General features: G+C 29.2%; 1 protein-coding gene across 1 annotated transcript; it reads right to left on the reverse strand.

Moving 5' to 3' along the window:
* Positions 1 to 7,761: 7,761 nt before the first annotated feature.
* On the reverse strand, positions 7,762 to 11,626 carry LOC112602445. Its single transcript, XM_025350514.1, has 4 exons — positions 11,583 to 11,626; positions 11,305 to 11,468; positions 9,377 to 9,495; positions 7,762 to 8,158 (listed from the first exon to the last, which is right to left on the reverse strand). The coding sequence occupies exons 1-4, from the start codon at positions 11,624 to 11,626 to the stop codon at positions 7,877 to 7,879; spliced, it is 609 nt and encodes a 202-aa protein (XP_025206299.1). The 3' UTR covers positions 7,762 to 7,876.
* Positions 11,627 to 14,705: the final 3,079 nt, after the last annotated feature.

The raw sequence follows: 14,705 nt of genomic DNA on the forward strand, positions 1-14,705 counted from the left end.
AGCACGGCAAATATTATTACCAATATTATAACGCGTGTGGGATATACGTAATGAATAATTCTTAATTAAGACGCAACTGCATTTAATATTTTAATGTTACCTATGTAGATATCGTAATGACTTGTAAGGACTGACGATTTAAAAATGCGTGTACCTACAACGCGTATAAAAAAATAAATTAAAAAACATACAATTAAGTACTGATTGCGGCTGCGATAACTCAGTATAATATAATATATTGTGCATAAGCGACAAATAAAAACTTATACTTACATATATATATTATATTAAATTATGCTCGTTCGTGTATTATATTATATTATGAATTTCTTATATTATAGTCGATCGACTCGGTTATCGGTGACTTCGGTAATCGCATATTATCATATTATGTTATACGCACCGATATTTCCAATGTATATTATGCATTATACAATACAATATTTTGTTTATAAATAATTTTTATATCGAATTTCTTCAAAAACTGAGTCGGTGTAATATAATATTTTAGCTATAGGGTTTTGGATTTATGCTGTATTATAATTATTATATTAATATGTACCTATGTATATTCGAGTATACTTATATTAATTGTTTGCTAAAATTAAAAAGCGAGTGATTGTAATATATACTTATTTACTGAAACACATTGATGTATGGCTTAGAAGTCATTGCACCGCGAGTTCAAGTCACCGAAGATCGGAGTTATTATGTCTCGACTCCTGAGTAATAGGTCTAATAAATAATAATTTCCACTGACCCGAGATAAAAATACGTTCTTCTGTAACAGAAGTAAAAATGTTGGCCTCGGAGGAAAATTATAGTAGACGAAACCTTTTATAAACGTTAGATCGATATTGATCGCATCGACTATTTTGACAGTATGTGAAATGCCATAAATTAAGCTATTAACTTTCACGGAAAAATGGACCTATGTAGTATAAAATAGCCGATTCTGATACCTTGTCCTACTTCCTGATCCTACTCCCTCGCCTACTCGTAGTCCTTCAGTTGCCGCCGCCGCCACCGCTCTTAGTATTATCAAGAATATCCCGAGTGCGTCCTCAATCCACATGCATAAGAAATTTCATACAACGAAGACAATATAGTATAGATCAATTTCAAAATAATAAAATATCAAGACTAGCTGATCTTGTCAAAAGAATAGCATTTAAAATATCAGTATTAAATTATAGTATTATTTGTATCTGTATTCGAGTATTAAAAAATATAATTATGATATAACTTAATTTTTGTTTAATAAAAAATTTGGCGACGTCGCGCCCAATTTCATCGCGTAAAAGAGTACCTACCGCCCCACGGCGAGTCTGCCGAATCGTAGCAGCTCTTGTAGCTTTCCACGGGCTTGCTTGTCCGTCTGTTTATTTTTCCATCGTCGGGCCCATTAACGAGTCAATAGCTTTCCGACAGAGTCGGCGGCCGCGGCGTGTATATACAATATTATATTATTATATTCCGGAAGCGGTTTCACGCAGATACCGCGACCGCGTACACACGTATATCCTTTGTACATAAGCATAATATATACGAACACATAATATTATAATCTGTTATAAAGCACTACGCACAATATACAAACAAGCCGTCAATTCGAGACACGGCGCAGTGTGTTTTGAAACACCCTAATCGCCGAGCACGATCTCGCGGCCGCGAGTTCTTCTTTTCACACGCGCGCATATTATAATAACGTGTGCTGCAGTTACCCGCGCGCGTGTTTATAATATTGTAATATTACGTATGTATAATATAATATTATGTATTTAATGTAGCGGGAGGTGACGCGATAATCGTTGGGGCCCGTTTGAGACGATTTTACCGACGTCGTCGGGCAGACGGACATAATATTATAATATATTATGTATATAGTATTATACCTACGTACGCTAATGGACCCTACAAACCTCTGCGTAATATAATAATATCCAACGTGTCCTGTGTACGCGGACACGCTCGTACTATTCATAAGCACATTTTCAATCATGTATACATAATAATATCATGTTATACGCGTGTTCTCTTTATTTTTATACACGTCTCACTGCCCGTAATATAACATTATATCGTATTATTATGTACACTGGCTAAATACCTATATATGTCGCTTATAGTTTTTATTTATACACCTATGATAATATTTTATTATAGGTAACATGCTATTCCACGGACATCTCCCCGCGGTCGTGGGTGCTGCAGGTCCGCGCGCGTTCTAAGGGCGAGCGCCTGCAAGTGTGCGTATGACGTATAGGTGTACACTGCAGCTGTCAAATTCTACGATCGCGCGCCGGTGTTTGATTTTCTCACGGCGTTTAACGCGCCCAAAATTTACCGAGCGACGAACGTGGGCGCGTCTTGCCCGGCACACATAAAAACATTAAAAACCCGTAATTATTATCATGTGTACACATAAATGTGGCATGTTTGATACGTGTTTGAAATTTCGATTTTTAATGAGCGACGCTATTCTAATTGAGCGATCGGTTCGTGACAAGTATACGCGTATAGCATTCAGCTGCACTCCAGGCAATTGGCCAGTGTTTTTAAAACGGGTTTGTGCGTAAATTCACCAATTGTGGCGGTTGATTTTTTTGATTTGTAAGATGTCAAAGGGTATCTCGCGCGAATTGGGTCTCCGCCCATTGGAACATTAAATTCTCATTAACAAAATGCTATAGGTGTTCATAATTTGCCATTTAGTAAATGTATATACACCGCAGTGTTCAGCATATAGTAACTATTCTGTTTTCAATCACGTTCAATTGAATATTTATCAGCACTAATTAAAAAAAAAAAAAAAATAATATCATTTTGATAAAAATAATAAGAAATTAGTACAAATGTATAGTTTAAAATTGAGATTTAAATATTTTGAATTTTTTTCACCAGTCAACTGAATGGTGTATCGATCATATTATATTGACATACTGCAACTTAAATTATGAACGTTTGTCTATTCATATGATTTCGTTAAAATTTGTGAAAGGCTTAATAGCGTTCAGAATTTATAAAGTCATAACTATAAATTTCAAACAACTTTATTTATAAATATGACTTTTAATGTAACCAATATATAGCGTAAACAAAATTCGAAAAGTAAAACTAAATTATTTAATTGAAAACACATAATTGATTAAAAATAAATATATCAAAGAGCTTGATACGCGGTAATTTAACGTATAGTATATTATGCATAGGTTGTTGGGGGAGGGCAACTTTGATTAGGTACTACAACGTGAAATCTGTCAGTAAAAAAAGTTGCACCCGGTCCAGACCTAAAAACATATCTATATATTTGAAAAATGTTAAGTAAAAATTACAAATATCATCAATATAATATTGAATTGATCCCACATCATAATTATTACCTGTATATTTTTTAAAAATCATGCGCATGCATTCGACAAATTTTGTCAAAGAGTAAATATAACAAAATAAAATACCTTTTAACAGAAAATTATAAACTCAATGCAAAACAAAATAACTTAATGTTAACTTTTTAAACTTATTTTTGATTTTAAATTTTTTTAAACAATTGGATTCGACTTAAAATCTTTTAAAAGTTCATCTAACTCACTCTCATCAGCATTAGATGATAAAGGATAAGAATCATAATTGTCGACATAATCTACACCAGCGATTCTCAACCTTTTTTCATTCACGCACCCCTTGACCACTCACTATTACTTTACGGACCCACAAATGCCAATTTGTCATATATTGTTATATATGATAGATATGAATTTACCATTTCCGCCATTACGCTTTTTTTTCCGGGGACCCCCTAATACCTACTCGCGGACCCCCGGTTGAGAACCGCTGATCTACACTATCGTCACTAAATTCGTTTCCAAAACTCCCACTATTCTCTGGAAAAATCATTACTAATATTTTTCGGGATCTTCTTCGTTGCATGGTGAAAGTTAGCTAAATTAGCATGAAGATAAAATATATGTATAATATATTAGTACATTAATTGTGATAAATAATTTATAATATTTTAAGAAATATGAATATCTATAAAGTAAAATTATTATATAATATCTAGACCTACATCAGTAATTGACGAATGACTATGTATCTTATAGGATATAATTAATAAAATTAATGAAACGACCAGTTCATGGCAATGTATCTTATAAGGTACACATTCTTTGAACACTTATTTAATACATAAAAATTATTTAATTATATTATATAATGCATGAATGTTGCAATACTACTTAAAATACATTAAAAAAAAAAAATATGGTAAATTGCGTATTAAAATCGTCTAAAATCATACATCGAAAAACGCCGGCTCACGCTAGTTTAAAACATAAAAAACTAGATGACTATAGAACCTAAGTATAACTGTATAAGATAATGTATTGATATAGTGATATAGTACCAATTTTTTTACTTTTCAAACCATACGTAATGCAGTGTATCTAAAAACTTTAATCAAAAATATCTTTAAATATCATTGCGTTTAAAATTCGCAAACTTGACGTATCCTAAAAGATACACTGCCAAGTTAAACATTAAACAATTTCCGTGAAAATATCAACCAGCATATAGTTTATTTACATATAAAAAATATAAATTAAAACATATAAAAATGTCTATACAATAGTACTCAGCGCGGCTGCAAACGAGTTGTGTCCCAAATACTGAATTGTGTCCCTATGTATTTTTCAGGTTACACGAATTGTGTCCCTCAGTTTTTTTCGAGTTACACGAATTGTGTCCCTCAGTTTTTTTTTTTTTTTTTGAAGTACACGAATTGTGTCCCTCAAGTTTGATCAAACTAATATAAATAAAAATTAAAAATAACTACACAAATAATTTTATAATATAACATAAAAAGCAAACATTTAAATCAAACAATTTTTATAAATTCACATTGAGAAATTTTTTTATTAAAATATTAAAAGTATGTTAAATATTATATTTTACACGAAAAATAAGGAGTTCGTGTAAAAAACGTCATATTATTATAGTAAAAATTTTAATGTAATATAACAATAATTGATGTTATTTTGCCTAATAAATATAAATAAAAAGTAAAAATAACTACATTAACAGTTTTAATAAAATTACATATTAGGCAAAAATTTAAATGATACCGTTTTTATAAATTCAAATCGTGAAATAATTTGTCCATTCTTATATGCATTTAATTTTTGACTAAGAAATAAATGTTTTTCACGTGTTGTCTTTAATAATTGTCCAGAACTTCTAATTTTAATGTAAACGTCACATTGCAAATTCTTTATCACTTCAGTAAATTTAAAGATATTGGGATGGCTTGAATAAAACATAGAATTAAATTTCGAGTGAAATGCTTCACAACTATTAGTAGTGCGTAGCATTGAATTTAACGATTCTGCCCATACACGAAGAGGAAATAAAGCATAATTCATGACATAGTTATCCATTAAATAAGTTGCAAATTTTAGAATATCGGAATTATTTGAAACACTACAAGACATTAGATCAAACACAAATGCATTTTCTACTTCATCTGGATGGAGAAATGGTAAACCAAAAACGTACTTTAAAAATTTGCTTATTTCGGAGGATTGATCCTTATATTCTGCAGATAAACCGAGTTCTTGAATTTTTCGCCACCAGCTCTGGCCCAGATGGAAGCGACAGTCTTTAATTTTTATGTTTGGCCACACATCAGTGATAGCAGAGTGTATTGCTATTTCGAAATCCACAAGAATACGCTGTACACTTAATGTTAAATTTAAATCCAAAAAATATTTTTTTACATGTTCAAAAGCTATGAAATATGATTTTTGTCTTTTATTTGGCTATAATATAAATAATAATGGTATACATTGTTCATTTTTAATAGTATGCATTATGAACATTTGGTAAAAAAATTTTGTAGCACTTTTAAACGTGCCATCAACGAACCACATTTCTGATTTAGCCAGTAATTTTAAATTCGTTGAACAAGAAAATCCAATAATATTATTTTCACGATCATTAATAAATATCATATTTTCCCCTCGATTTGATAAAATTTGTAGATTTTCAATTATATCATGTACATCTGAAATGGATTTTGGTAGGTTTGGTAAAATATGAGATCGAGCTTGGTACATATTATCACGAATACGAGAAATGTCATAAGAAGTTAGTGTTTCTACGTCACCCTTGCGTAACTCATTGTGAATTAATTTACACGGTTTCTCACACGCATCGTCTATAGTTTTTCTTTTTAAAACATTACCAATTTTTTGTCTATTTAGAACAGATGTTTCAAGTTGTTTATGATTATGATTTATTTTGCGTTCAACTATTTCATTAATGTTATTAATTTTTATAAAAGACTTACATGACGTTTTAGTACATCTCCATCTTTGCAAATCGGACTTTAATAATTTATGGAAACAAAATTTGTAACCATCAATTACTAAAAGTATGTTGTTCTACTCACTAGTAATTTGCTCCATAATAGACGGTTAATGTTTGACTAACTAGTAAATTAATCGTATAATATTGTATTACTACTATTATATCTCGTCGAAAATGTGTGATATTAATTAAATATAAAACAATACAGATCGGGCAACGGACGACACAGTAATGGTTAAGTTCAATCGATTCACGTACACTTCCACGTCAGACGTTTCCCTGTACCCACTTCTCCGTCAAATACGTTTCCCAATAAGACATTTCCCTGTCCAATACGAAATAACTTTCTGTCATGCCGGTGACTTCGACATCACCAAAATATTGTCCAATATAGTGGCCATTGACTCTATATTAGGCGAAGTAGGGCTAGATATCTTGTACGTAATCTTTACGGCCTTTTGTATCTCCAAATCGATAGCTAATTCTGACGGCCGTTGACCTACTAATCAAAGCTTAATATCGGATAATTGATCTCAAAATAACATATTGTAGGGGGCCATTGACCCCAGGGAAGAAGAGTTGCGATTAGGACCATAAAATCTATTTCTATTTCATAGCACCTGATAACTTGTGCGAACACCACTAGTAAAAAAAAAAACAAACAAACAAATGCATTACAGTTAAAGTGGTGGAAACTCTAAATCTAAATTAAATTATACACCGTAATCTCGCCGATAAATTAGATAAGTTATAATCTCAGCCCTATTTATAATATATATTTTATCAAATAGCCTATAAAGATATACGTTATCGATATACAATATACGTTATTCTACGTATATATAGGTTTTCTTACTTTTCACTATTAGTGTTTTCGCTGTTAAAATATTTCGTGATTTTTTTTTCGCGATTTTCACATAGACTCATATAATATTATATAGTTCGTTAATATCTTAATAAAGTAGACGATCAACAATCAAGATAGATGAGTACACAGTATTTACATTGTATAATGCCAATCGTCATAGCTCCGTGCACATCTTATCTCCACGCGATAATAATAATGGATAGAATCGAATTTTATTCTGTAACTATCTTATAAAATATATGTTGGTATTTATACAACATTGAAATGAAAAAATTTCTCGATTCAAATTTATAAAAACTTTTTTTATTTAACTTGTGTAAAACTTCATAAAACCTAAAGTGTACCCCACTTTTACGTATCATCGAGACACAACTCGCACGGAAAAAAATAATTATAATATTATAGTTAATAGTTGGATAAATTTTAGTTGAGAGGACAACATTTCTATTGATATAATATTTTACTTTATTATCTTAACAATATCATTTAGTTACATGTATTGTATAAATTTAGTTGCTGTGTGGAAATATTACAATCTTTTAATTGTGTGATATAACATTTTATATGATGGCGTTAACAATTCCATTTAGTTACATTTATGCGGTCTTTGTATTTTAATTATAACACGCGTGTATAATAAATTTAGTCGGGACACATATATGCGCTCAGCACATCTTGAAAAGTCCCGCGAGAGCTGCTTTCGACCGGTGTGTCCCATCCATCTGAGTCGTTTATGACCTTTGAGGCAGCGGCACCATCGTCAAAATCAATGTATCGCTGTGACCCGGTCGCGGAAACGTCAAATCCTTCATTGCAGTCTGCGACACCGTTGCGTGGCATTTTAGCTGCATCAACGTGTCGCTGAATTTTTTTCAGAATTCCAACCACCTGTTTATGCCTCAAGATCATCGCCGTTTTCATACCCTTCAATAAACAGCCACAAACATTAAATTTATTTATATTATGTATAACAGATACAGATAAGATATTTCAGTCTCTAGATATTCCACACGTCTTGTATAATATTATGTAAGTCATATTATAGAAATGCGTATTTACCAGACTTATCCCCTAAATTGAGGGCCTATTAGATTCATGATAATAAATAAACGTGTGATAATTAAACAAATCATAATTTCGCAAACTTCACATCGAAAATGTATGACAAATGATTACATATAGAACTGAAAATTCTGCTAAATAGGCGTCTGAACTAGGCCTACTCCTAGACAAAAGAGCCATACGCAAAAAAAACATATAGAACAATATAACTGTATAGAAAAATATTTCACGCGTGCATTTGCTTTAAATTAAGGAATGTACAATATGCATGAGTTTCAAATAATTAAGGGAAGAAAAATTTTAACTAATATCATCTTAAATTTAGAAATTTTCTGGAAAACAAAAACTAATCATATATATATATTTACATTTTAACCGATAAAAATATCAATCGAATAAATAAAGAGACTAGATTTTCTTTGTTTTTGTCAGTTCATTCAGAATAATATGTATGAGAAATATAAATATCACGTCATTATATAGAATAAAATACCTATTATGATGATCTTTATTTTACGTCATTGTCAATAATTGTACTTATTTAAAATACGCCAATACCAGACACGATTCGTTGAAAATAACACAACTAAATGTCGTGACAAAATATTTATTTATTTTCATCCATCTTCGACTAAGGTAACAACATTAAAATGACAAAAATAATATAGCAATATGTAAAGGATAATATATACGATACTTTTTTTTTTTTAACATTATTTTCGTTTAAAATGTAATCGGCTAAGATAAATTATTTTTGTAATAACTTTAACTATCCCTCCGTTAATCTCTTAATATGAATACTGTATATAACCGAGTGGTGAGTACGTATATCAAAAATAATACCACCACTTGAGCTCGTCCATGCGGTTAAAATGTGATGTTAATACACTTAGTTTTTATCGATAATAATTTATCCATTTAGGAAAAGTTCAAATTTCAAAGTTAAAATATTTGAAAGATTATGATATCATCTTAGATTTATCACGCTCACATAAAATACCTAATATAATATGTAAAAGTTTTCCGTAATATTTATATACTTTTGAGTTATGATGTACAATTAGTTTAATTTTGACTTACAGTTAATTCGCTCAGAAATTTCTCTAGTGATTTCTGGTCGGTTGAAGTTTTTAATATGGACCACTTGTGCATCATGCGGTTTTTAATCGCCAATTCTACATCTACGCAGATTTTTTCTCCTTTACAATAAAAGCACAGTAAACACAAATACAATTAAATTTACTTTAATAATGTAAATATCTATTTACAATAAAAAATTTAATACTTTCAACGACTACGAGACTATGAAATGTCAGTTGGTTATTTATTTTATTTCCATTTATATCTTATCTCCCTCCCCCAATGAGCTTTGTTAAGAAAAAACTAAATTATTTATAATAAATATCATAGAAATACTAACAAATGACTAAGCACAGTTACAATTTTATTAAACAAAGAATGCAGTCAACATAAAAAAAATATTACGATCGAGCACAAAATTACGTAGAAATTGCAATATGATTTATTTAATAAGAAAATTTGCTTGTTGATATAAAGACAGTCATAAGTCAAACTTTATCAGTTTATGAAAAATCTTTTCATTTATATTTTTGATATATAATTGGAGCCATTGGAGGTAGGAAAGACATAAGTCAGCGATTGTAAACTGCGCCCAAAATACAGATAAACCTAAAATCACACTCGTAAACTGTGCTTCAGTTTTTATCAAGTGTAAAAAGATGACGTCATGTAAAACTGCGCCCAAGAAAATTTTAAAAATCAATAGCTATATTTTTGAAAAATTATTTTTTAGGCATACTTAATTAATTACAACCATATAATATGAATAATTTAAATTTAAATTTAAAATTAATTGAAATTTGACCTCTATTATGTTAATTAATTCAATTTTGTAACTTTTCACGATTTTTATTTTTTTTTTAGAATGCAATAGAGTTATTCGTTATTCGATATCGTGTTGGTATTTTTAGACAAAAATAAAATTTCTGTGATATAATTGAAAAAGTGCACAATCCAATCATAGAGACTTTAATAAGTCAAAAGTTTTGTATATTTTACAAACGGGGCACAGCTTAAGTTGTTGAGTGCAGTTTACATTACACATTTTTAATATAGATAAAATTTCGGGCGCAGTTTACAAAAAAAAAAAAAATCATTTGGGCACAGTTTACGTATAGTTAGGTACTATATTAGTCTTAACTGGTTACAAATTACAATTACAGCAGGTAATTAGTAACGAAGTCATATTTAAAATTACAAGTTTTCTAACTATTTTTATTTATTTATTCAAAAATATAATGACATTACTCAACATTATACGAGGTTGATTAGAATATGTTGGTAACTCATAACTTACACATTAAATCAACTTAATTTTAAATTATTTGAAATTGACAATTATGAAACACAAGATACAAAATAATATAAAATTCAATAACTATGAAATTTATGGTTTATACATATTATATTGTTACAAAAATAAAAATATAAACATTTAATAACATACTTACACACGGTCAGTAAGTACTAAACTTAAAGAAAATTAAACACCAATATTAAAAACCCTTTTTATAAACAAATTTGGAACATTGGAAAACAAAAATAAAAGTATGCTCATCGCAATACTAAAAATATTGCTCAAATCAATGCCAAACTCAATCGTAATTTACTATTTTTACCACATTATATGTAAATATTGAGTATTGCTAGGTTTAAGTGTTACCCAGTGGTGTTTCCGTACACTCTTTTTGGTTAGATAGAAGAGGATAGATAGTACCGCGCCACTCCGGTTTTCATACCATCGACTAACATTATTCATTTCTAATTATTCAATAACATTTCAGTAAAGAGAGAGGGGTTAATACCTAACTTATTCCTTCGGGATATACAACTGGAGTTACCACAATTATTATTGAATAGGATGTAATATTTCAACTTTTAAATTAAATAATTAAAATTAAATTATATAGCCACAAGCGAAAAATTACTTTTTTCTTTGAACTGTTTTGACGACTGGGCGATTTCAATCGTCATTTCGGCAATCCGTGCGTTTCGAGAGTTAAAATATAACACGTTTCTTAGTTGGGAACTTAATAACTCACAAGCCTGAAATAGTTCTTTGACGACTAAATTATAACGAAGTAGCTCATCTCTGTAAAATAACAATTATTGTATTCAAAATCACGTAAAATAAAAAAATATCTTTTCGCCCACTGTGGAAATCTGCTTTAACTATTACTACACGAGTATACTCTTTAAATTGTACAGTGAGTAAACGAAAAAAATGTTGAAACAAACAAAATATGTCATCTAATGCGTGTATAACTACTATAAAAACGTTCTGGGCGCGTGCCAACCACTATCGCATGGTAATAAATACAATTATCTAAATATCATAAAGTTTGTATACCGTTAATTAAATCGTTCAAAAATATAATTGCAATTTGAAACACGCATAAGAAAAATAAGAAAAAATTAAAACGAGATAACACTATATAAACAGATTTATAACAAATCGGATAAATTTCGTAATAATTTATTGAACAAGACGCGATCAGATTCGAACGTGTCAATATAATATGGGTTCGAAGAAAAATATAAATAATATGTACTCATTATAATATATTTATAAATCGTATATTTTTATGTATATTATAATTCGCGATATCAAGATAATACTTAATATTTATTGCTAAGATAATAATTCTTAAATAATGATACTTGCTTCGAATAAACACGGCTCGCGTATTCTCGTAGAAGTACGTCTTGCTGAAAGTATTCCACAAGAGACTTTAATTTTTGATCGATTAGTCGATGGTCCAACAAACTCCGGTCGTGTACGGATAATAATAGCATTGTGGTTAATGTCGACATGATGTCGTCGATACGACGAACAGTCTCATTTGGCACATCCCTAAAGATTTCTAAGTTTTTTAGTGAACGTTTGAATTCGTCTGCATTTTTGACAGTTTTCTTCTTTTTTTTTATATTGAACAATTTCTTGATCAACAAGAAACTCATATTTCACCATACGAATATATCAGGTCAGTGTTATATACGCAAACAGTCAAAAAGTGTCTAAAATAAATATAATGGTTTGTAAACTTACACGCTACACGCACGTCATTTATAATTTATAAATGTTGGTATTCATTCAGCTTTGAGTACTTATATAAATCTTAACATAATGTTTTGACTATTTTAATAATTGAAAAATATTCATTTTGATCGAATTATGAGTTAAAATTAGTAACTTATGTAATTTTTTATTAGAAATTATTTTAATACCAACGACAATCCATAAAACACAAACAATGACATCAAATACACCACTGTAGAGGTTTCTAAATAACATTTTTTAAGGTTATTTTTATGAGAATATTTTTAAACTAACAGTAGTCAATAACTTTTATTAAATCTACTTTTTGAAATTATCACAGTTTATAGATAAATCTGAAATAGTTAATATATTGTAGGAAATATTATAAAAAATATGCTAACTATAGTATATTTATTTTATGATCAATATAACGTACATGGTCACCCATTCAACTAGCTTGTTCAAAATATTTCTGTTTAAATCCTCATATTGTATTCAAAAATGATAAATTTCTTATCTATTCAAAATTGTTAAATGTTAAAATTTAAAAATAAAACTAATAATCTAATTGTATGTAAGTGATCTATAGTACCACAGAATCTTACGTAAAAAAACTGGTTTTTTGTGTACCTACCCGTGTATATGTAAATTTAAGACACCTGACTATTTAGTTATTGTTCGATGAGCAAGTTATTGACTGATAGAGTCTACCGATAAGTACAATAACTATATGCTATGACAAAAGTTTTATGTATATACCAATATCAATAATTAAATAATACTTTTATAAACTGATTAACTGTTATTCATTTATTTTTTCGTGAAAGACATTATAATCATTTTATGGTCGTTAATCGTAATATACTGGACTATAATTATTGTGTTGCTAAAAATAAATGTTTTTTTAAAGATGGGCATAGACATTTTAAATAGTAATGTATTTTTAAGAATTAAAAATCATACTTATACATACTAAATAAAAATAGCATTAAAAAAAAATACATTAGACATGTTTTTTATTAAACTAGCACGCAGTAGCGTAACAAGGATATGGCCTGCGTCAGGGGCGCAAATTTGGGCTGAAACAGTGGTATTTTTATTATACCTTCAAACGAAATTTATCATCGATGACATCGCCAACCTTAAAGCAAGAAAAATTAATTTTTAAAGTTTGAGATTTACACTGTAATAATAACTAATAAAAATAAATTTTACTCTTAAAAAAAAAAAAATTAGTAAAATTAAAGGTTAAAAAATATATTAACTCATTAATATTTTTAATTGGTAAAATCTTATGCAGTTATTAAAAAAAATATAAAATGTTATAATAATAATATTTAGATATACCTATATTACAAATTAAAATGTATTGTTCAAATTGTTTAAAGTGATCAAATGATTTTCTTACCGGAATCTATTATAATTATAGTAGAGATGTTTTATTACTGGCGGAGCGGCATACACGTTAAAAAACCTCTGTACACATAACAAATGGATAAATCTATAAAATAAAATAATTACCACAACATGCAAATAGAGTATAATTACCAAAAAAATAATAATCTACAGTTCTCGTAAGAAAATAAAACACGAAGAATTATGACGAAATAACTAGTACCTAAATACTTCGTTTCCATGGAGAACGGCAAAACGGCTTTGTCCCGATGGCGGTTGTATTATGATAAAATTATAAAACATATAAAACAATTTGTCCGTGGGACGAGGTTTTGTGATTTGCGTAGGAAAAATCGTATAAAAAAATTTACAAATTATCTCATAATTCATCTACTCGTTGTCCTAGTGTAGCGTTTTTTTATTCTACCATCCGTGTCACGTGTCGTTCTTGAATAAATCCAGTGCTGTATTGGGGGGTATACGGCGTATACCTAATACACTATTTGAATCCATGGCGTATAGATTATGACAAATTAATGATGCGCGGGTATACGGCCGTATCTATCGTATATTCTAAATAATCTAAATTAAAATTTTAAATAATACAAGGTGGATATATCCACCTTGAAATAATATATCAATAGTATCATATCACGGTTTTCGATAAATATAATACATCAATAACTTTGCAATTACAATATCTCGATAGTCGATTGTATAATACTTTTTTTTTTTTTGTGGTATCACAATATGATTCCAATGTGTATAAAAAGTCAAAAAGATTACATTTAAAATGTTTTTGTTTAAAATGTAAAATATTAGTTGATAAAACAATTTGTTGTTTTGAATATAGTACGAGTATATTGTTAAGAGAAATAAAAGTTATAGTTCTCC

This window comes from Melanaphis sacchari, unplaced genomic scaffold, assembly GCF_002803265.2.
Source record: "Melanaphis sacchari strain LSU unplaced genomic scaffold, SCAv2.0 Contig103_pilon_pilon, whole genome shotgun sequence".
NCBI classification, from domain to species: domain Eukaryota; kingdom Metazoa; phylum Arthropoda; class Insecta; order Hemiptera; family Aphididae; genus Melanaphis; species Melanaphis sacchari.